The following is a 24,158-nucleotide window of genomic DNA, read 5'->3' on the forward strand; positions in this document are numbered from 1 at the left end:
CAAAATGATCTTCAATTTGGCTCTTTCAAGAACCTAATTAATGATTCTCTTCCAATAAGTTGGAAAACAATAAGAAACCTCGAAAAAAAAATTAAATTCTTTAGACGAAAAAGTCAATATCCCAAGCAGCAGCTCAACATTCTTTTAGCAAAAAAATTATAATCCTCAGGCACACAAGAGGTCAGAATCCCAGATAAGCCAAAATCTAAGGAGAAAAAAAATACTTTGATAACTGTAATTTTTGAAAATATGTATAGACAAAGTAGAAACATTATTGCACATAGACAAAGTCGTCATTGTAGCTCCTTGTTATCCTCACACCAAGTGAGGAGGAAATAGGGGCATCAAATTCCAATGTATAACCAGCCATCATTCCTTTCACCAATCTCACATAACTTGCTCTAATATTTTTGAGGAGGAATAAACTCGAAACTTTCCCTTAATCAGAACTATGCTTCATCGTCAAAATTTGTATTTCATCTAATAAAACAAATACCATGACTAACACTTTGAACCATCTTTAAATCATAAGGGGATCTTGGAAGTTGATATTAAATTCTGAAGGATTATTTCCTTGATAGATGAATAATATTTTTGCAATCTTCACATATAAAACTTGAGCAGTTAAACTCGGTCCAACTCCGGACTTCAAATTTCTTCTAGTTATCCTTTATACTTGCTAGTTTTGATTTGAAAACAGTTCAAAATCCTAGAGGCCCTAGAGAATCTCGATTCGCCAAGTGCTATTCTGAGTTTCTAACTCAATTTTAGATCAAAATATATTATATTATCAGTCCTAAAATAGACATTTATGGCATCGGAATAGCAGAACAATCATGTATCTGTTGTCATATATCAAAACAAACATACAAGAACATGAATAAAAAGTGAAAAAGGTTGATTAACCTAAGTCTAATCTTTTAAAGCCACTAGATCGACAACGTCCAAATTCCACTTCCAAAATTCCTCGATAACAACTTCGATTCAGCAAATAAAAAGCATGATAAAAGGTCATACAATAAATTATGACGAAAAGACCTACATGAAAAGCGCTTGTAACCGCTATTCAATTTCTGAAGATAAAAGATCCAATACCTCATGCTGCTGAACAGAAATAACAATGACATCTAAATCTTATGCAAAATAGAAGATGATTCAGACAGGATGCTGCACGAAATCACCATAAAACCCTATTTCGAACTTAAACCCCATCGAAGAAATGCTCTAAACTACTTTGAGATTGTATTCGGCATTTCACACCCAAGGGTGGTGTAATGGGCAGAAATTTCTCATCAAAACGTTGCAAGTGCTTTACATATTTAGCAGTAACACTACAACCAAACTGCATAGAGCAGATCAAATATTAACCAGCCATGAAGTGACACTCTGTTCAAGTGAATATTCACAGGACAAGATACAGAACATTCGAAGATCATCTCTCGAGATCCAAAACCAACCTACGATTCAGGAAACCCAGATTCGAGAAATCAAAAGAAAAACTAGAAAATATGCATTACACAACACAGATATACCTTCCTCGAGTTCTACGATGAAGGAGAGGAGGCATCCTCGAGAAGGAAAACAGGCAGGATTCGAAATTGAACCGGCGCCCCCGAAGTCAGGGTATTTATAGCCGGCAGTGGGCTGAAGTCGGTGCCAAGGCTTACCGGCTTGAGGCCACGTCGGCAGCTACGCAGGACATCGTTGAACGGAACAGGCCGGTCCGAATCGAATCGATTTGATTAACTCGGACCAGAATATGACTTTTAGGATTCCCGAGACGATTAAACTTTCTGCGTTCTCGAGACGGAGACGGAGACGGCCGGTCTAAGAAACAATCAGCTTGGTTTAGACCGACCGGTCCACGTCAAAGGATTGTGATTAAGTTCGCGGCCACTTTGGCAGCTACGTACTGCTTTCTCGAACCGGACCATTTGAGTGGATATCAAATCGAGGCGGTTTATTTGACTCGGACCAGTCGACGAACGGATGCATTCGGCTTATCGGGTTTCATCTGCAAACCTTGACGTCTCCACGATAAATACCGATCACGGGCCGGAATCCTCCGCTTCGCCGTTTTCTCGGTGTTCTCCTCCTCGCCTCGCCGTAGGATTTGATCTACTTCGAAGATCATCGATGGCCCACCCGCTGAAGAACAATCCAGTGCCCACCGGAGATCACCAGCAGGCAAAACTTCTTGATCATTTCTTTCTTTTCTTGTTCCTTTTTCCTCCTTTAATTGTATCTATTTGCTCTTAAACCAACCCACCAGAAGATGAGAACAAAAGAACAAAAACAGCGGTCGAGACGCTACAGTCTATACATCTGCTGTTTTTGTTATCATAGATGTTGAAGTATTGAGGGAAATGGATGCGTTTGATCTATTAGAAGATTTAAATATTAAAAGAAAATATATGTTTTTGGTATTTTCTGTAGAAACTCAGTCTCGGCTCCTTTTTATGTTTTTTGGGATCTCACACAAAAATTAAACTTTGGATCCTGATCTTATGTTACCAATGTAATTTCCCTGGATTTTTGTTTTTTTGACACTACTCGACATACTATTTCATCATTGCATTGAACTCGGAAATTTTATCTTTTCCTGTTGTTGTACATTTAGAAACTGTCCTGTTCGTATTAAGACGGGTGTCTAGATTATCCATGTTCCTAGTATTAAATTTTCGCTGCTTGTGTAGTAGTTAATTTTTTTGCCGGACTTATTGACCTCTGTATCTTGTCAAAACTTTTGTTTATGATAGATAAGCACTCAAAGTGTCTCCTGTTGTGATCATTATGATAAACAATTTTTTTTCTCTCAACTCGTTAGATTAATTTTTGTTTTGGTGGGTTTTTTTCCCCTTGTACCTTCTTTTCTCTCTCTCTTTGTCCTGAACATATTGACTGATGTATCTATAAAACATTTCCTGGTCCTCCCAAGATCTCACATCCTCTTGTTCCAGTTCAGATAAACTTAAGATGTATGGTGTTTTATCTGCCCAATCTCTTAATGCTCATATTGAAAACAGTGTCTACTATGTTTAAATCAAAATCACAGACAGCTTAATTGCATAATTTTAGTGTATCAGACATTTTTCTTGCTCCAACTTATATGTAGTGGGAATTTTTATCACCTTCTTGTGTAGAATAGAAGAATTTCTAGTCACATCTCAACAGTTTGGTGCATCTTCGACTTGGAACTATCTTTTCCTTTTATTTGTGGTTGAATTGAGTCTGAATTGCACAAACAAGGCCACCCATTTACTGAATAGTGAACAAGCTACATGTCCTTGTACATCTAGGATAAGTTCATAGATCTTTTGTCTGTTTTCCCTATTTCTTTTTCCACACCAAATGTTCATCTAGGATAAGCAAAGGAAAATTTCCTATTTCCTTTCCTTTAATCTTTTGTGTTTTTACAACTTGGAAAAACTCACACTAACATGGACCTAACCCAGGCCTAAAACACGTTTGTAGTAAAATGTTATATCATAAAAGTTTTTGCACTGATTGAACTTTACAGGATTGTTTCTTTCCAAGATTTGGGCTTGTATATTATTATTTAGTGAAAGGCAAAAATGAAAGAACAAATACAGAAAAAGAATATGAACTTGTTTCACAAACGAATAATTCAACATATTTACAACTTCTCAAGGGCATGTGTCAAACTAAAAGTATAGCCGGCACAAAATGTTGAATGTTACTTTTTCAATTAACTCTACCCCATGTATAGGAGGTTCAGTTGCAGGTGTAGGTTATCTTTAAGGGGTCAATGAAAACAAATTTGAGATCTGAAGCACTTTGATTTAAACCGTGGTTCTTGCTCTATGCTTTGTCAAGTACAGAAATCTGTGTTCATCATGCAGTCATCTGGTGTTGCCTGACTCATCAGATGAAAATGAAGAGAAAACCAGTTACCTCTTGAAGAAAGTGAGATATGTATTGCTTGTCATTGCTTAGGTCAGGAACAGAGCCATTTGTGTACTGAATTAGAATTCACGTTATAGATTCCTGTGGAAGAAACAAAGTAACCAATGTTAAATTATTTTTAAAAAAGTCATGATGGATTAAGAAAAATAGAACTTACCTAGAAAGATGCATTATTGGTTCGATACCGATATTTGACATATTAGAGTTGCTAATAATATGTACAGATTGGGTTGACTCTTGATTGCTCATATAGTTAAGATTTGATAGCAATAAACCTGAATAAACTAGCACAAACGCAAGCAAAACTAACAATAATATGACAAGAATATTAAATTTGAAATTACATTATATATGTATAGTTGGCTTTAATCTATTAACTGAATGTAGGATTCTGCAGAGGCATTTAACCGTTTGACTTGAGATATGCATGTCTTCAATTTTTAGTTATTTAAGAAGATGAGAAAGTTTTGTTTTGCAACTTGCAACAACAGAAACAAGCCTATCACTCGTCGGCCTCGTATATTCTTCCATTTAGTTAGTTTCTTATCATATATTGTGGATGTTATATGCTCTCTCTCTATATATATATCTGGTGTAGTTTTTTGTTCCTCTCAAACAACTTTAAGATATGTAAGATAAAAACTGATGATAGTTTGGTCATTTTAGGGTGACTGAGATAATGTGGTCCAAAGCTGGTAGGAAACAGAGATAGCATTTACTCCGAGGAACTCCCCGTAGGTTCTAATATTTATCCAAATTCACATCTTTGTGAAAAATATTCACAAAAACCATTGATATTGTGCTTCCTTCATTCTGAACTTATTTTGCTTCATAATGATCAAAAGATCTTGATGGTAATTAGGGAGAATCAGCATCATCATATGACTATATTTGCTGTTTGGCAAGTCTTTTGAAGGTCAATATCATTTATTTTGTTGATATAACACCAACAGTTGGAGATACTTAATTGCATGTAACTTGAATTCACTCTTAAATTTCTCTGTGCCCAGTCCTGGCCATCTAATCATTGAAGGTGTCTGTTTGTTGCAATATCCTATTATTCAATAATCCATGTTCATTTTTTCTTTTTTGGCCTTATAGCATTGTGTGCTGTAGTTGCAACTAGGAAAAGCTCAAGGATGCTATCTTCATTAACTCTGGTGAAATTCAACCATTGTCAATGAGTATTTTAATAATTGGCATGTTCACTGGGGAGTATTTTAATGAATATTTACTCCCCAGTGAACATTCTCTTAATTTTCTATTAAAAATAAAGTGAATATGCCAATATTTTGTCCTTGCACTTTATGTTCTTTCTTCTTCATGCTTCTTATAAAGGCTATATCATGTTACATAATTGAAAGGATAAAACAATCGGTGGTTAACTGTGACTTTGTGCTGTGCACTTTAGACATGCCAGTTGATTTTGCCAAACTATACCAGAGGGTCGTTTGAGACATAACCATTTATCATTTTTTTTACTGTGCTTTAAGTTTCAGCTTTTCTGATATTTCCATAACTTATATTCTCTTTAGTCGGTCAACTTTGATTTACAAGTCACTATGATTTATACTTGTTTAGTGTTAACAAATAAGAAATTATTTAATCCCCCATCGGTTATGTTGCAAACTTTTACTATCAACTTCTTAATAATTTTTATTTGTTTTGTTAGTGGGGTCTAGGAACCTTAATGTATGTAGTTTTAGTCTACAACCAAATAGTCTATTTCCGTTGGTCAAACCTTGCTTACCTGGTTCCAAAGAAGCAATCTTACCAAGACATCAACGCTCACCCTCTAGTATTTTGACTCAGATTCCCTATAATTCCATGCCTTCATCTGTAAGTTAGCTGGATTCTTTTACTGTTTTTCTTGCACTGTCAAGAGCAAAGTAAACCAAGAATGATGTAGGGAAGCAGTTGCGTGGAATGAATTTCAGCATCCACTATTAAATGGATTTTTGTTGTCAGGTCGAGTGGTTTGAAAATGTCTTTCAACTTTAGAATCATATCTTAAATAGTTATGCCAAGTATTAATCAGCCTAATCTTGTTCATGAATTTTCTAAAAGCTCATTTGTTAAGCTCCTTCTCAGCTGCTCTTATTCTGACCTCTATGATACACATTGAATTTGGGATGAAATGCCTCATACTTTTATTTGTTAGATTTGAAGATTTTGATGTTAGCAACATAAGCACTATTTCAAGCTGTTATAACTTACATGATTGTAAGATATAGAGGATTTTTCTGTACTGCAAAAAGAATTTTTAGGAAGTCATTAAGTTGTAAACCCTTTACCTTTAGCACAAGGGTCATCGCCTTTACAAGCAGGGCATAGCATCAATGTGTCAAAAATTTAATTGTGAAATGCATATATAGGATTCAAGGCTTATACTGTACTGGGACTAAAGTCCTTAGAGATGTCAATGTGGTTGCTTACTTGTTTGGTAGTCTTAGGGCTTAGGAAAACTGGTCAAGCAGAAGTTTTGCTTGCTTATCCTTTTTTTTCATAACTGCAGTTGCTGAGTTTTAGCTTCCACTTATAATTTGAAAAACACTCAAATCAGCTAAAAATGACATTTTCATGGCATATGGCCTTCCCGGTTGTTAGTTAGGCCTAGCACTAGCCATCGGCATGAAATGGGTGTGCCAAAAGAAAGACGAGAGAAAAATATGATATGAAAAAAGGAGAAAGAGAGAGGGATGTGGTGTGGTTCCTCTCTAGCAACATCATCTGGGCCAGAGAAACTTCTCTGTTCAAGGGATACTGGTTATTAATTGGTAGCTGATTTAAGTGGAATGACATGTACCTTGCACAACCCAGTTATGAAGCATGGGCACTGCCTTGGATGTGTCAAATATTTCAAAGCATGTTAGAATATCTGCATCATCTACAATTAATAATGTCTATATGTATCATTTGTTGATAAATGAATATTTGAGGTATTTTGTGAATGATTGTTACCTTTATATAGCTACATATATCATAATCACAAGTTCTACAAAATCTATGTTTGTATATAAAACTGTTGCTACATATTATATGGTGTTTTATTGTCATTTTCGGGCCATGTTACTTCTGGATTTTCAAACATTAGATACGTCTGGGTCTATGCCTCATGGTGGACCATTATGGACAGTACCAAAAATCTTTACTTTGAACATCAGAAGTAGAAGACACCTGTTATCATTCTCTTTTTCTAATTTGTTGCTTGGTTTGCATTTAATATTGAGGGAAAATTACTGTTGATATCAATGATTTCTTCTACTTTAAAAGATTTTTTTTTAAATATATATATATATATATATATATATACTGATGCTAATTCATCCTTTCGCTTCTCATGTTTTCTGCTTTTCACCTGTGGCTTCTTGTATTGGAAGTAGAGTTTCTAATGGTGCAGGTTGACATGGAAGTGCCTGGGCACGGACAGCCAGCAGGGACTGGGGCTGTCCAATTACCGTATGTTAGCTTGCCGTATCAAGCTAACCAAATGATGGTCACCAGCTTACCACCTTCAGCTGGCCAGATGACAAATCCTGCATCCCAGGTACAACTCACTCAGCACCATCTCGCCTATCAGAGAGCCCAGCAACAACAGATGAATCAACTGCACCAAACACTCCAGATGTTTCGGACAAACCAATATCAGGAGATAGCTGCAACCTGTGACTTCAAAAACCACAGTCTTCCACTGGCACGAATCAAAAAGATCATGAAGGCAGATGAGGATGTTAGGATGATAGCGGCAGAGGTACCAGTCCTGTTTGCACGGGCATGCGAAATGTTCATTCTTGAACTGACATACCGTTCGTGGGCTCATGCCGAGGAAAACAAGCGAAGAACCTTGCAGAAGAATGACATAGCTGGTGCAATCACGAGGACGGATGTCTTTGATTTCCTGGTGGATATTGTACCAATGGAAGATGTGAAGGAAGATGTGCTTGCATCGATTTCGACGGATGGCACCAATGAATCTCTGCCATACTATTACGTTCCCTCTCAAGCTGGATCTCTCAAAATGATCATGAATAACTCAGAAGTGGACCAAAGTTTGTTGTTCATGCAGCAGTCTCAGCCTTACATACCTCAGCAAATATGGGACCAACAGCAGCAGCAGCAGCAGCAGACAATTCATCAACAAAAGCAGATGCAGCAACAGACAGAAAAGGACTCTAATTAAGCAAGAAAGTTGCAGCAGCCAGTATTTAAGATGTTCACCATCATAAATGAATATTTCCTGAGGCTGGGAACTCAACCCTTTTCTTTCCTTTAAGAGATCGTTTGTGATTGTCACTTGGTTTACGAGGTCTACGAAAACTTTCAAGAGCTGAAAACATGTAATTTTGCTCTTTATATTATAAAGCATTTACAAGTTGAGAGCTGTGTGCCTCTTGAACGGAAAATAAAAATATATTTGTTGAAAATTGAATGCAGGCAGATCAGCCTATCAGAGTTTTTCTTTTGGTGTTCCAAATCTTCCAGTGCTAGTACAGGTTAATTCAGAGTTGTTGTCTGATAAATACATTAGAACCCAAGTTATAGTCGTTGGTCAATAAATCTTTGATGATCCCATCATACATGCCAATAGGTATCCCATATATAAATTGAGTTCTTTCTAGTCTAAGATTCAATCCAGGTGATGGTGGGGGTGAAGTCTCAGTCCTGAGTTGATCTTACATGCATGGCAACCTCACGTTTCTTCCTTTTGTTCATGATCCATGCAAAAGTTCTATCTATGCTGCTTTGATGGCAGCGGCGGCACATCACCATTGGCGGAGGACCCGGTGGTGGGGCTGGTACTGCTCGTGACGGTGGAGCCAGCGTTGTGGGAGGGATCGGTGTTGGGGTCGGTATCCACGAAGGGAAGGCGGAATGAGCGTCGCGGTGGGGTTCGGCGGAGGCGGCGCTGCCAGTGCAAAGAAGAGTAGTGTTAGTATAGGGAGTGGCGGTGCGACCGGGAGCATCGCTGGTGGCGTGGGCGGAGGTATGGGGAGCGGCAATGGGGCGTCAAGTGGTGGCAGGGGAGTTGGGAGTACCGGAGGCCGTGGAGACTCGTCGACTGCAGGAGCTGAAGCAGGAGGTAGCGGCCGGCGCCGAGGTTGGTAAGGCTCGCAATGTTAGTGCAATAAGCCATTGCTTATATATCGTAGAATTAAAATGCAATAACTGAAAAAAAAATGTCACGAATATTTGAAAACATATTATGAATGCTATTTGCAATTGCATGAACAAATATGAGGTGATATCATTTGCTATTTTTAATATCTAATTAGTTTACATGCACCATTCGATCGAGTGAATGATTTTTCTATATTAATAGGAGTAAAATAATTTAAAAAAATGATGGGAGTATCTCTAAGTAGACCTATATCATCAAAAATGTCCCATATATACTTTTGTTATGGATTAAAATCTTTTTTTTTAGAATGCACTACTTCTATCACCGTCAATTACTTTTAATTTTCTAATATTAGTAACTCGCAATTAATTATTCCCATTATGCTGATATCTTTTTCATTTATATCATGCAAAATCTCAATCATTAGGAAGAGAATATTGGCTTCATTAATATAGATAAGTAATTCTCTAAATCCATCAAATTTTAGTAATTATTGTCATTTTCATCTATCGCACTTACGATAATACTCGACATTCAGATATTAACAAAAAAAATATTCATTTATCAAGATTGAGATTTTATATTTTTATATAGTGTGAACCGTAATACCATACTGTACCAGTATTTCGAGGTTGGCTCGATACGATACGGTACCAACGTACAGAACAGTATATCAGGATATACCGAACGATACACTAGGGCTTACCGAATGATTTTAAATATTTCTTCCTCTTACTATAGCACTGTAGCATAGTCCATCCGGTAGCAGGCAGTCCACGTATCAATATATCATCGGACCGATATGTACCACCCGTACCGAATGATACCATTCGAAATTGTATACCACACTAAAATATCATAATAGTGGGAATACTTTCAACTGAGGCTCCCTCCATTGTCTTGAAAACAATATTCTCTTGTCAGCTACTACATAACTGAGATTTTGCACACACACACATTCAAGTCAACAAAAATGACCTAATTTTGACTAATTGGGGAGGTTGCTGAACTACAAGAAGATTAGTTTCTATATTTGCATTATGTTGAGACTTCCTTTTTTTTAGGATAAAGAAATGATAAATTATTTCTCATCAAGAAGATAATCACTTGTAAACTTAAATTGATGGAAATATCTTTTACAATAATTACAAGTTGATACTTTTGCTCTCAGCCAAATTACATTACCATAATCAAAGAATATTACATATATGCAACAAACCTTATTTTTTTATAAATACAAAACATATTAAAATTATTTTTTATAGATATTTTTACTATACCACTAAAAAATATACTCTTCTATTTTCATCTATAAGTTGGACAACTTAGACCTTCGTACACTATCTTAAGGGGGAGGGCGTTGATATAATTAATATATTCACCAAATCTGATAATATTTTCTTTCTATAATTATTCTTCATATTCCAATTCGAGTGAATTATTCTTGTAGATATCAACTATCGTATAATTGAGATTTTGGGTGACGCCGACCTAAATACAACCTATTTGAATTACGTATGTATTGAGGTTAGTATAATAAGCACACATAATATATTATTTCGATCATATATACGCATTTTATAGGAATCGTATTATCCGATCGTTATTTTTTCTGCTTATGATAAATTAATTAATAAATCAATTTATATAGGTTAGGTTAGAATCATAAAATACTGTAACGACAGGCTCGATTTATGTAAGAGATAAAATTGATGAATCGAATTATAATGCGTCGCTAAGCGCTGCGGTCGGACCAGTTTGACAACAGAGACGAGTAGCTAACCGCAACAAAGCTTCGTCGCTAAGTTCCCGCCATCCAACCGAATCCCGTTTCTCCACTATTTTAATTGTTTTGTCGATTCCCTTGGCGACTAGAAATGCTTTAAATCCATTCCCCTCCGCCCTCCCTTCTCTTTACTTCCATGGCTCGCCGAATCGCAAACCCTAGAAATCGTCGGCCCCGTAAAATTTCTTCTTGCCTCATCCCCTCGCTGGTGTTTTCGTGGTCTGATCCTTCTTCAGGTGGTGTTTTTGTGCAGGGCGGCGGAGAAGGCAGGAGGAAACCCTCGATTTCTTGGACGCCGATGATCGCGTCTCCACCTCGGATTCCGAATACGTTCTTGACGAGGAAGAAGATGGGTTTGATGAGAGTGACCAGGATGCGTCTGCGTTGGCACTGGGCATGATGCTGTCTCTGCAAGGTATCGACACCGCTGGCGGCGGCCACGGCCGAGAGGAACCTGTTCGGCCGAGAAACGACAGTCGTAGGAGGGATAGAAGTGCCGCTTTGCTTTCGTGGCAGATCTGGGAAAGGGAGAATGAGAAATGGATCGATGAGTTTGAGCAGAAGGGCCAGGATAAACTTGGTTTTGAACCGATTGGATTAGTTGAGACTGCCGAACCGTCGCCTGACGTCATACTCCCCCTCCTCAGGTTCCAAAAGGAGTGGCTTGCTTGGGCTCTTAAGCAGGAGAATTCGGACATTAAGGGGGGGATTCTTGCTGATGAGATGGGCATGGGAAAGACTATACAGGCTATTTCCCTTGTCCTCACCGCTCGCTCCCTCCACTCAAGGAGCACTGGTTCTGGCCTGGACTTGAACTTGCCACCTCCCTGTTCATCATATTTGCTACCAGAGATCAAATGCACCCTGGTCATTTGCCCAGTGGTTGCAGTCATCCAGTGGGTGGGTGAGATCGACAGGTACACGGAAAAGGGGAGCACCAGGGTTTTGGTCTATCATGGGGCAAAGAGGGATAAGATTAACTCTAACTTTGATGACTATGATTTTGTAATTACCACATACTCGACGATTGAGTGTGAATTTAGGAAGTACATGATGCCGCCAAAGGTGGCATGCCAGTGGTGCTCTAAGATGTTGTACCCTAACAAGCTGCGGATACACTTGAAGTATTACTGTGGGCCTGATGCTTCTAAGACGGAAAAACAATCAAAACAAGTGAGCAAGAAGAAGATTGAAAAATTGAAAGGGAAGAGAAAGGGATTTGAAAAGACCAAGAAACAGGATGAATTAGCTGACAAGCTCATGAACCCATCACCGGGAAAGTCAATCTTGCATTCTGTGAAATGGGAACGAATTATTCTGGATGAGGTAAGCAACTATCATCTTGCTCCCTGTACCATTTTCTAGGCCATTTTTGAATGTTTTTAGTAAGATCTCTATGATTGTAGTCATTAGTGAGTGCTAAGTCATCTTTCAATGGAAAGGGCGTTTGAATATAATGTTTTTAGGGAGATCAGCGGATCAGATTCAGGCTCTAAAACACTTTTAGTCTGCTCATAGGCTTGGAAAAACTTACTGACATAGCTAGGCATAAGTGGTACTGTGGTAGTTCGAATATGCCTCTAATCACAGGTGAAGGAGCTTGGAGATGCTTACTCCATTTGATACAACTTACAAGGTAAGTGTTTGGTCACCAATGTCAATGCACATTTTCCAGATGATACCTCTAGACAATATGATCTAACTATCAACAAATGGATCTTTTCTTGAAAGAAAAATCTAAAAAAATATATGTTGTGTCACACTACAAGTATCTGAATAGGTATTTGTATAAGCTGTCATTACCATGTATACTATGCAGGGAAAAATATAGCATTTCACAATCTAAATCTGGCAGTTATAGTTTATAACATAACTGCCCAATTTCTGTTACTCGTGGCTACATGGATTGATCCATATTGTCAAGCGAGATTAAATAGATTTTACAGGTAAGACTTAGACTGTATCTCCACTTTGACAAACGAGCTTCAAAGAAAGCTATTGGCTAAGAAAGATTAAGAAAGATTGAGCTTTTGGGGATGCTGAAGCATATCATACAATGGAATCATGAAATTTTATCTCTTCAAACCAGTTATTTCTTGAGAAGTTGGACCTGTTGTGGCATCAATGACAAATCTCTTCAGCTTGTGAACCTAATATATTAGTATGATCTATAACTCAATCTAATAGGAATAAGTCCAAGATGCACATCATGTTAGACATTGTAAGGTGCCACAGTTTGAATTAGACATACTAATAACATTTTCTGTTTTTTGGCACCTTGGAAATTGCACCTTGTGCCAAAATGCCTACTTGCATGTACATTCACCTTGAGCAGAACTAGGCAAGATGTGACTTTCTTTGGCCTTTATCATATACCATACCATTTAATCTTGATATCATATGAACAAAGAAATTCTTCTTGACAAATAATCTTTTATGATGCTGCTCCTTATGATTCTTCACGACCGATGCTTAAATGATTGTTTAGGTTTCAAATGGCAAGTTTACTGTTGAGTCGAAGTCAATAAGAGTTTGAACCCAGTGCAGGTCTATCTCAGTTCTAGTTTCATCTTGTTGAACCGAGACATGAACATCTGGGAGAAAACTGATCCAGTCTAAGTATGCCAGTTAGCTTTTATGGCATTTTTTCATTAGTAAGTAATGCCTAATTTCATGTGAACCTTAATTTTATTTTCTTAATCAATGAAATCTCATCCATTGAAGGAAATAAATCAGGGAATGTAGATTGAGTAATTGTGTATAGATTTAAAGCTAAAGAAACCCATCTATAACGTGATCCCTTAAATGGTTTGGAAAATAATGTTTATTCAGATTTTAGGGGTGATCAAAATTTTTCAAGGAATGCTCACTAACCATTATAAGGATAAAGATGAAGGACTCCATTATCATGTTGGTGTTCTTCTGTTTGATATATAAAGGGTTTTGGTCTGATTTATTTTGTTGATTGAATTGAGGCTGAGTTCATTGCATTCTAAGAAGAATTAATATTAATATTTCATCAAAAATTTATGCTTGATCTTGGAAGATTCATCCTTGGTACAGTTTATGTAGCAGGTCCTGTGCCTGTATGTTTTATTTTGTAAATGATTTCAGGTAGGATGTGGTAAATGCTTATGAAAAGATTCTGATTATGGAGTTCATTTAGTTGTTACAGATTGACATACTGGTAAAGAGATTCTCGATTTTATCTTGTATGTTCACTCTAAAGTATCAGAAAACATGATAAAGAATGGACATCCATGAGTTGGGCTATTACAAAGTCTCTCAAGTAATGCAATGCTTTATAGTGACTGTGTAAGAGTCTACCTTAAGAAGACAACAACATTAGATAGGTCTGCATAGCGATTGAAAGAACCAAATGGGGCATGCAGTAAGAGAAGAATTAAAGAGATGCAGGCAGAATAGGATCATATAGGTTGACTTTCAATTCTTTTGTTTTCACTTTCTCTGAAAAGTGAGATAACACATTTTTTGGAATATAACAGCTCCAATAGTCATTTCAAGCAGAAGATCCATTAATTGTTGTAAGTAAAAAAAATGGTTGCTAAGCAGGTTGTTGTGAACATATAAGGCTTTGTTTTGGCTGTCTTATTTTCAACCTTGTGTACATATAATGCTTTGTCTTTGTCCCTTGAGTTAGTAAAATTAGCAATCTCTTTTGCTAACTCAGGTTTCATACTTATGCTGTTGATTTAAACTTTTAGCATGGGTTATATATCCAAGAATTACTTATTTACATTAGTAATGGTATTTATTGCAAGGTATTTTTATGTACTTATGCAGGCTCATTTCATAAAAGATAGGCGCTCCAATACTGCTAAGGCTGTTTTTGCTTTAAAATCATTCTACAAATGGGCTCTAAGTGGCACTCCTTTGCAAAATCGAGTTGGAGAGCTTTACTCGCTGGTTTGTACTTGTGTCAATTTTCTAGCCAACAGCTATCTATAGTTTTATACCTTATATTAAAACACTGTTATCCTTCTCATCAGGTTCGGTTTTTGCAAATCTGGCCCTACTCATTTTACCTCTGCAAAGACTGTAATTGTAAGGTACTAGATTATGGGTAAGTATCTGTATCAGTTTAAAATGATTCATAAATTGTATTCTTTTCCTATGATCTTGTATTACTTATATAACATATGTTGAAGGATTTTAGTAAATATTTCTATATTTCTATGATCTTTTTATTTAAGTCAATTATTCTTCAAGTTTCAGGAAATCATTCAAAAATCAAAAGTTTAAGGTATTAAACTGGAACTGCATATGAATATTATAGATTTTTACCAAGCCAATATAAAGGAACATGTAGTACATAACATGTTTGAAAATGCATGTTTTGAGGTGTTTGCAGTTTTTAGAGGCATATGGGGCTCTCATATATTTAGCGGTAGTTTCGTGTTTCAGGTCCATTTAGAGAATGGTCTACTTTGTGCATTTTTGGATGCGCAGGTTGTTAAAGTTTGTGGTCAGATCCAAATAATCTGTTGCTGTTGATAGTTAGAAAGCATGAATGTAGATCTGAATTCCGTTAGAAACTTCACAGCCAGTTAAACTGCCTAGGTTTGTGATGGGGACTGAAGAATCATGGTTAGAATTGAGTCTTTAGGCATAATATGAAGATTCTTTAGTAATGATGTCTAGGTTCTTAGTCTAAATTGTGAGAACACAAAAGAGACGGCAAATTTCTGGCTACTAGTATCTGCATGATATCTGACTTTATGTACTTGAATGTTGGAGGGAAATTTAGTCAAAATGAGTGGCCAATGGATAAAAGAGAATGATCTTTGTAATGTAGGGTTTATATGACTATTTATGAGAACACTTGTATATCTTTATGAGGCACCCAAAATGCTTCCAGACAAAAAAACTACAAGAGGATATAACGTCGATGTCCTGTTCTTGATATTTTAACACAAATGACTAGACTATTCCTTTATTCTACATTCTCTTTTTTTTTCTTTAGATCTCTTTAATGCCTTCAGCTTTATCCAGTTTTGAAAATACTAGATACTGACCAAAGGTCCTTGATTGTTTAAGTCTTCCCTTTTGGAATTAAATTATTGTGTATTTCCATCCTTTTTAATTTGTATAATGTGGTAATTGCCTTCCATTGAAATTAAAATAATGTGTATTTCATCTTCTTTAATTTGTATGAAGTGGTAAATTGAACAAATCAACTCAGGGGCTCTTATGGATGCAATTTTAAGATTTTTTTTTCAGACATAGCTGCACTTCTTAGTGGTGTTTAGTTTTGGCACCTATAATTCTCTCTTTGATGGTATTGCATAACATCTTCTTGCACTTTGATACTCTTATAAGTTTATATATCAAGAAATATCAAGAAACAGAGTTTGCATATGATATTATCTGTTCTTTAGGTTTATCTTAGGATGTTCGTAAACTACCTGATACGGGCAGTATTATTCAAAATTAAAATCCTTGACTGACGGTACATACCGGTACATATTGTACCGGGCAAAGCTCGGTATGTCGATACAAGTTGATTGGTGCGTGGGAGGGCAACGAAGCTTGTTGGGAGGGATGCGGCGGTAGCGGAGGAGGGCAACCAAGTGGCGGGCGTCGATGCGGAAGGTGATGGGAGGAGCAAGAGAGGTAGAGAGAGAGGAAAGGAGAAAGCGAGGGGGAGAGATGGGGTTGTACGTCTCGAGGTTTGACGGATGCGTGGAAGGGCGACGGAGCTTGCCAAGAGGGACACGACGGTGGCGGAGGAGGGTGAGCAAGCGGCGAATGTCGACGCGAAAGGTGAAGAGAGAGAGAGAGAGGGAGGAAAGAAGAAAGCGAGAGGGAGGGATGGGGTTTGTCTTGAGGCCACTTGGCTGTCAATGTTTGCAGACATAAAGTAAATATGATAGTCATACAAATATTACTTGTCATGGTGCCTTTGTAAGAGTTCATATTATGTCCAAGAAAAATATGCTAATATGAGATGTAGAATCACTTAGCTACCTTCTTTGTTGTTGATTCCTCTCACTTGCACGATAGTTCTGCTGAAGGCATTATCATTAGAATCTTAGTGTACCGCTCGATACGCTGGTACCCTACCATACTAAGCAAGACTCGGTATGGTACAAAATTAAAAACTTTGATTCAGAGTAAGAACTGAGTGGTTAAAATGGAGATTAAATTCATATCTGCCAACCTGCCACAAATATTTGTGTTGTTGTATACACAATAATCTGAATGATAAGATTTGGTTTAATGCACTCACTTTTTAGTGCACTTGCCTATATTATGCAAATATAATTTGTAATGTAACATAATCACCCTATTCCTCTCTTCTAAGTTGATGATTAGCCCTTCGAAGCTTCTCTTTCTCAGTACTACAATCCCCCCCCATTTTCTGTGGATAGTGGAGAGGAATCTAGTGTTTTCTGTGATAGTTAAGAGGTGGGAAAGGGTCACATACTGTGCTGGCACGAGAAGGTTATAGTTAAGAAGAATATGGTGACTCAGCTTTCCCATGCTGTGCTGGCATGATATTGACATTGGTGGTCTGTGGTGCAGATGATGTGCCAATACAACTTTGTATGCAACAGTATCTTGTGCTAGTCTGCGAGCATCTGATTCCATAGAGTTCATGTTCTGTACTGTGACCATAGTAATGATTTGACTTGATGAACCTACAAGCCCAGTAAGTTAGAGTGGGGCTTAAAACCTACTCAGTTCAAAGCCATAGCGGCCGAATTTTACTCCTTTTTTATTTTGTTTATTCCTTGGATATCCAGTCTTTCTATGTAGTTGTTCTGATTGGTACTCCGAAACTATTGAAAGAGTTGCCTGTTGCAACCAACCTGTTGAGCATGTTTTGCATTTACTGATGTTGCAGTTCTGGGAAAATTTGCACCAGTTGTCCTCATGCTAAAGTAAGGCACTTTTGCTGGTGGAATAAAGTGAGTGTTATTAAACAGCATTTGTTTGATACTTCCTTTCAATATTCATAATTTTTGTTAGAAGAAACATCTACTTTTCTGATCACTATTATTGCATTTCAGTTTATCGCAAGTCCAATACAAAAAACATCAATATATAATGATGGCAGAAGAGCCATGATCTTGCTAAAGGAAAGAATTCTGAAAACCATAGTGTTGAGGCGTACCAAAGAAGGCAGAGCTGCAGATCTTGCTCTTCCACCGAGAATTGTAAGTGTCATTGCAACCTTTTTACCCATTTACCAGGAAATAATAGATCCAATATTCCTCATGTCACTTATGGAAAAATATTCATGATGATCACATAGTCATATATGAATGTGCATGGTTGAATGAAAGGGTTGATTTATGTGATTTTCATGTATCTAAATGCACATTTTATTGTAGGTTTATTTGAGGCGGGATTCTCTGGATAGAAATGAAGAGGAGTTCTATGAAGCATTATATACCCAAAGCCGTGTGCAATTTGATGCGTGGGTTACTTCTACTTCTGTTGTTTCTGTCTTCTTTTCTTTTCAGTATAACCTTTTTGCAGTAGATGCTTATTTTTGTAGTTTGTTTATTTGGGATATCTATTTACTTATTTCATCTTCAGTATTCTCAGCAATAAATTGAACAAATGCTGTACTCTAGAACATATGACATGTTCCTAATAGTAGATAAACTGAAGTGGGTGGTATTGGTGCTGATTTATTTGCTTATACAACATGATTTAATTATAATATACAGCTAGCTTATTCTTAGATAATTGACCGATGAAGCATAGTGATATTGATGTTTACAAATTACTACTAGCACAACAGACTTTGTTGTATAAAACTATAAATTATAAGGTTTAGTTTATTTTCTTACCTACGAATCTATGGCAGCATTTTTTTAGAAAGTTTCCCTCTTAGGAAAATCTATTTCAGGCTTCAATTCTGATAAAAGGCGACTCTGTGCTTTCAGTTCTAGTATATGAATATTGGTGTTACTATTTTCTAGGAAAAAATGTGTTGAACCATTTTGCTAAATATATTATTGCATATGAGGGGCACTTCTGATGTGGGACGAAGTAGAGGGCATTAACCATAAATTGTGATTAGTTGCCTTTTTCCTATAGGTTCTGGGTACAATTAACATAGTGTTTTAATTAGGTCTAGTGCAAATATTGATTGAGCACCAGATTTCTTTGTTGTGATCAGTTATTTTTTTCTAACTTCATAAGCCAAAAGATATAGTTGGCCTTATAGTTGTCTTGTAACATTTACCTTCTACTCTAAGGACGTGCGATAACAACGTGACACTCACAATAGCCTTCTCCATTTTAATATTCTTTCTTTGTATCTATGATCAATATCTTCATCGATCTCTCTTGTTTAGTTGAATAATGAATATAAAATATCTAAAAATTATACCTTTTGTGTTCTTCATGTCAACACATTGTTATCTATACCTTTTATCTTCTCGTGATATTACCAACTTTCAACTTGATCAGGGTTTAGAATCTTGATCTAACAAACGGCAACTTGTCATATTAATACAGTCTTGGTATATAGTGGGCAGTACATTAACCTTTATGATCCAGTATCACTGAGAAAATAATAATTATAAATACATACTGATCATATCGAATGATATGTTCTAGTACTGGTCCCTGTTTGGACAGGTAAATACTGGTCGGCTCCTATCAATTCAACTAGCATTTGATGCCTTCATTTGATTCCTCATTTTGAATGTATTACGGTCTTACAATGAGTAAAATAGCCTATGCCAAATTAAAAATAAATTTTCTTGCTAGTTTTAACAAGCGTTAATGTCCTAGTTACTCTATGGTGATTTATATGATTATATGAAAGAGGTCTTACGTTGTAAGCCCTTTTATAAGTTCCTTCTATCCCTTCACCTTTTTCTTTTGTTATCTCATGTTGGTCTTCTTCCTCCTCTGGTTGTTTTATTGTCTATATGGCCTTATCAGTCTGAGTGACTTCTAAACACTATCAGCTGGCTGGTCCTTCCCATCCTTCATACTTTGAGGGTTAAGGAAGATTACCAGATCGCTAGGTGTCTCACTCAGATAACTATCAAGTTTTCTGGGTTGGCTTAACAAAATTGCCTTGTATTTAAGGATACATTGGTGCTAATACTTTTGAGTTCATGATTTATTTTCATATTATGCATTCATTTCTCAGCATATCTTTTGTTTTGATTATTTTAAGGGCTATAATTTTTTTCCAGATATGCTGCAGCTGGAACATTGATGAATAATTATGCCCATATCTTTGATCTGCTTACACGGTTGCGACAGGTATAGAGCACTGATTTTTAGATAACATTAGATGACACAAAATATTTTTGTTTCTCCACATTGTCATGTTGTTCTGGAATAATTATTTCCAACTAATTCATAATATGAAGCAGGTATTGGTATCTTATCAAATAGCATTGTGAAAGCTTTATCTATCACAGAGTATGTTTTGAGGGATGGTAAATAAAAGCAGATTATTGAGCAGTTACTTTTTTGAATTTTCAATATACTGAATTTTGCTTTTCCTTTTATTTGATTTTTTTCAGTAGCTCATTTGATCAAGATGACCTATATATATGTGGAGTTTGGAGGCGTTGCATGATTTGCTTTTAAAAGTCATAAAAGGCATTGGAGGAGTACCTAGGTTCCACCATTCCAGACCAATAATATTTTTTTTACTTCCTTGGCCTAGAAACCTAGTAGCTCACTCAACAGTTTAAAAATATATATACACTATACACATATATATACAAGAATTTGTTTATCATAGTAATATTCAATGGTTGTTATTAGTAATGTGAAATTTGGATGATCAATGTTGGTGATTATTTATAGCCCAGGACATGAAGATCTTTTAGATAAATTCTCTGCAACAGAAATAGATGTGATACTGCTTAGGTTAGCATACTGTCACTGTCTTAATGGATAATTTCTCTATGTGCTCGTCGTATTGGAGTTTACTAATATAATAATCTTCTATTTGTCTTGCATCTTTGCGAGCCTCAGCTGGATTAATTGTTTTATTACGATGCCAGGCAGTTGACCATCCATATCTTGTACTATATTCTAAGACTGCAGAAGTAGCTAATGCAAGCAAGGATGATACTGAGAAACAAGAGTGTGGAATTTGTCATGACCCTCCAGAGGATATGGTGGTAATATATTGTTTATTTCTTTTACATAAATATTTAGCACAACATAAATAATTAATTCCATTGGATTATGTTGTTTAATTACTGTTCACAACTTTTAAATACCATTTTTCCCCTTTTAGGTTACTTCTTGTGAGCATGTCTTTTGTAAGGCTTGTTTGATTGACTACTCTGCATCCTTGGAGAATGTAACATGTCCATCATGTTCAAGGCCTCTTACTGTAGATTTAACAACAAAAAACCTTGGGGGACGGATCACAGCAACAGCTGTCAAGGGCCATAAATCAGGCATATTGAACAGGCTTCATGATATTGAAGCCTTCCGTACGAGTACAAAAATTGATGCATTGGTATGAAACTCACTGTGCTATATTTGCTAGTCTGTGATTCACATCTTGTTCTAAATAACTGTATTATTTTTACATGAGAATGTCTTAAAAGTTCGGAGGAAGCAACCTATAGAGATAGTTGAGGAGTATAATTTGTTGACTAACAGGGTGCAACAGTTATGCTATGGGAGTTTGATCTTTTGTTGATGCTTGCTGAATACTTGTCAATCTTTACAGTTTTACTTTTTTACATATTTTGGGCTAATACATGGATCTTCTGTTTCCGTAGAAGGAAGAGATAAGAGATATGGTTGAATGTGATGGTTCTGCAAAGGGAATTGTGTTTAGTCAGTTTACATCATTTTTAGATTTGATATGTTTCTCCCTCCAGAAGGTGAGCTGGCTAATCAAACAGTTCTATTCTTGAATTATGATTGCTGTGCTTGACCAAACAGTGTTTGCAGGCTGGTATCAAATGTGTTCAATTAGTTGGAAACATGAGTCTTGTTGAGAGGGATAAAGCAATTAAGGCTTTCAGCGAAGATGGAGATTGCAAGATATTCTTGATGAGCTTGAAAGCTGGAGGTGTAGCCCTCAATCTGACAGTCGCATCACATGTAAGCAATATTCTTGTTTGCTGTATTTATGGTTTAGAGTCTTCAGACTGTGAAGATTTAAACTAAAAAAATAATATATTGCCAATGATACATCACAGATAATCAGAAAAGCTTTCTCGTTAAGCCCCACAATGTTTTTTATCACTCTTTGATTGAAAATATTAAAATTCAATCTTTGAAAATCAAAATTTGAATTCTTTCTCTTCTAATGTCGATGCGTCCATGCTAATGCTGTAATATTCCAGTACAAGCAACAATCCTACCCGCAACAAATAATTTTGTACATGTATGATGTAATTCCACATTTCATGGTGACGGTATATTTATCTAGAGCATGGTTTTGTAGGTTTTCTTGATGGACCCTTGGTGGAATCCAGCTGTTGAATGCCAAGCTCAAGATCGAATTCACAGAATTGGCCAATATAAGCCTATCAGGTACTCCGTGGAGACTGTTATTTTGATAATAAGCTCAAAGTTCTCCATTTGTCTATAATGCTTCCTTTGCTTTTGGTCGTCAGAATTGTCCGATTTGTGATTGAGGACACAATCGAGGAACGCATACTGAAGCTGCAAGAGAAGAAGGAACTTGTGTTTCAAGGGTTAGTCTTTTTTATTTTTTGGTGATCAAGAGCTGCTTTTGTAGATCATGTTTGCTATTTAAGCTGATATCTTCATTCTGATCATGTCTTGTAGGACGATCGGACACTGTTCGGAGGCCATCACAAAATTAACAGAAGAGGACCTGCGGTTTTTGTTCCAGGTCTAAAATTTTTCTCAATCCAGACGTGAAAAGAAAAGTTATTGGACATGCATAGGTTGCTTCGAAATTGTATGTGGTTGACTGGCACTAGTCTTCTTGGGAATTCTTTATGAAAAATGTATAAAAATCTGAATTATCAAGATCAATTTAGCCATAGAAGTTAACAAGAACTTGCAATCACATGGCTTTTAGTGTTTTCAGATCCTAGTGCAAACATTCTGAGATAATTCTTCTCCGAGCAAAACGTACCGAGAAAGGTGCTATGCAACAAATTTCACAGACACTCAAAATGTTCAGAGTTCTCAAGTAAGAAATATGTTCCATTGTTGCCCTTTTTTATTCACATATTGTCGGTAGCACTCACGAGATTTTACGTCGAAGTTACATTTTTATTCTTCTTGGACTTCCTTTTACATGGAAAGTTCTCATTACATGCATTTAAAGTCCTCGTCGATTTTTCGTCAATCGTAGACATAACTTTTGGTCCAACTAATATTGATGGGTGAAATGCTAAGTTGTGCAGCGTCTGAAGTGAGAAGATGATTGAAGACTAATAAATAGAATGTCAGGTCAAAATCCTGGCCAGGCCACGTATTGAATTCCCCATAAGAGGAAACTTAGCTTCATAAATGAGATGAAAGAGTACGTAAGTGTTGGTGGCAAGAATTAGTACATAATTAATGCATGTGGCCCAATTCATTAGTACATAATTAATATGTTTGGTCGGGAGGGGGTAATCTGCGAACATTGACACCTTCTTCTCCGGCTCATTTTTTTATTGCACTTCTTCTACTGTTATTGATGTTATCCTCTGGTCGTCCGAGCTTGCTTATTTGACAACAACACCTTCAAATACGAGCAGTTAGTTTGCCAACTTACATGAAACATATAACTTTGCATAGACTTGTAAGGTGTGACGTTACGTTCATCATGTATAAGTAAACACACTGATTTCAAGTAGAATTAAGCGAACACACTGAATCATTTTGGAGTTTATGTTGAATAATGTGTAGAATCAAGTGCCAGAAATGTATACGTATGTCCTATGAAATCTGAATTGTTGCAAGCAAAATAATGTTTTCTATTTCAAGTAGGGACCACATTTTTATTATGTTAAAATCACCTCATTCAAGACGAATTCCAAAGTCAGTTCTCCTCGCTAAGCTCACCAACAGCAGGAGGCAGCAGCCCGACTCCATATCTATTCCTTATGGCAACACCATTAATTGCATCGTTTACCTCTCTCTCTGTCTGTCTCTCTCTCTCTCTATACTTCAAAATTCTCTCTAAGGAGAGAAAAAAAACATCTACCCATCGAATAGTGTAATTTTCTAAAAGAAATCAACGGGAGGTAAAAACATGACGACAATGTCAGCATGAGTTACACTCATAATTGCAAGTATGATTACAGACTCGGACCTACACGCCTCAGCTACCTGTCTTTCAACTACGACTCAAGGTGGCTCCCACTTGGGAGCTCCGTCTCAAGA

At 36.6% G+C, this 24,158-nt stretch overlaps 2 protein-coding genes across 4 annotated transcripts; both read left to right on the forward strand.

Moving 5' to 3' along the window:
• Positions 1-2,003: 2,003 nt before the first annotated feature.
• LOC135592917 (nuclear transcription factor Y subunit C-2-like) lies at positions 2,004-8,304 on the forward strand. Its single transcript, XM_065082648.1, has 2 exons — positions 2,004-2,187; positions 7,328-8,304. Exons 1-2 carry the CDS (start codon positions 2,137-2,139, stop codon positions 8,105-8,107), a joined length of 831 nt encoding a protein of 276 aa, XP_064938720.1. The 5' UTR covers positions 2,004-2,136; the 3' UTR covers positions 8,108-8,304.
• A 2,516-nt stretch (positions 8,305-10,820) lies between these two features.
• On the forward strand, positions 10,821-22,868 carry LOC135592919 (ATP-dependent helicase rhp16-like). Of its 3 annotated transcripts, none has more exons than XM_065082650.1 (15): positions 10,821-11,008; positions 11,086-12,158; positions 14,637-14,759; positions 14,843-14,916; positions 17,701-17,764; positions 17,867-18,013; positions 18,191-18,276; positions 20,021-20,090; positions 20,846-20,965; positions 21,085-21,312; positions 21,581-21,685; positions 21,756-21,908; positions 22,255-22,343; positions 22,427-22,507; positions 22,602-22,868. In XM_065082650.1, the coding sequence occupies exons 1-15, from the start codon at positions 10,969-10,971 to the stop codon at positions 22,672-22,674; spliced, it is 2,526 nt and encodes an 841-aa protein (XP_064938722.1). In that variant the 5' UTR covers positions 10,821-10,968; the 3' UTR covers positions 22,675-22,868. The 3 variants fall into 3 exon arrangements, with proteins under 3 accessions (XP_064938722.1, XP_064938723.1, XP_064938724.1); XM_065082651.1 differs by having other exon boundaries at positions 10,821-10,999; XM_065082652.1 differs by having other exon boundaries at positions 10,854-11,008; positions 11,069-12,158.
• The last annotated feature ends 1,290 nt before the right edge of the window (positions 22,869-24,158 follow it).

The sequence above is a fragment of the Musa acuminata genome, chromosome BXJ1-9 (genome assembly GCF_036884655.1).
Source record: "Musa acuminata AAA Group cultivar baxijiao chromosome BXJ1-9, Cavendish_Baxijiao_AAA, whole genome shotgun sequence".
In the NCBI taxonomy this organism is placed as follows: Eukaryota; Viridiplantae; Streptophyta; class Magnoliopsida; order Zingiberales; family Musaceae; genus Musa; species Musa acuminata.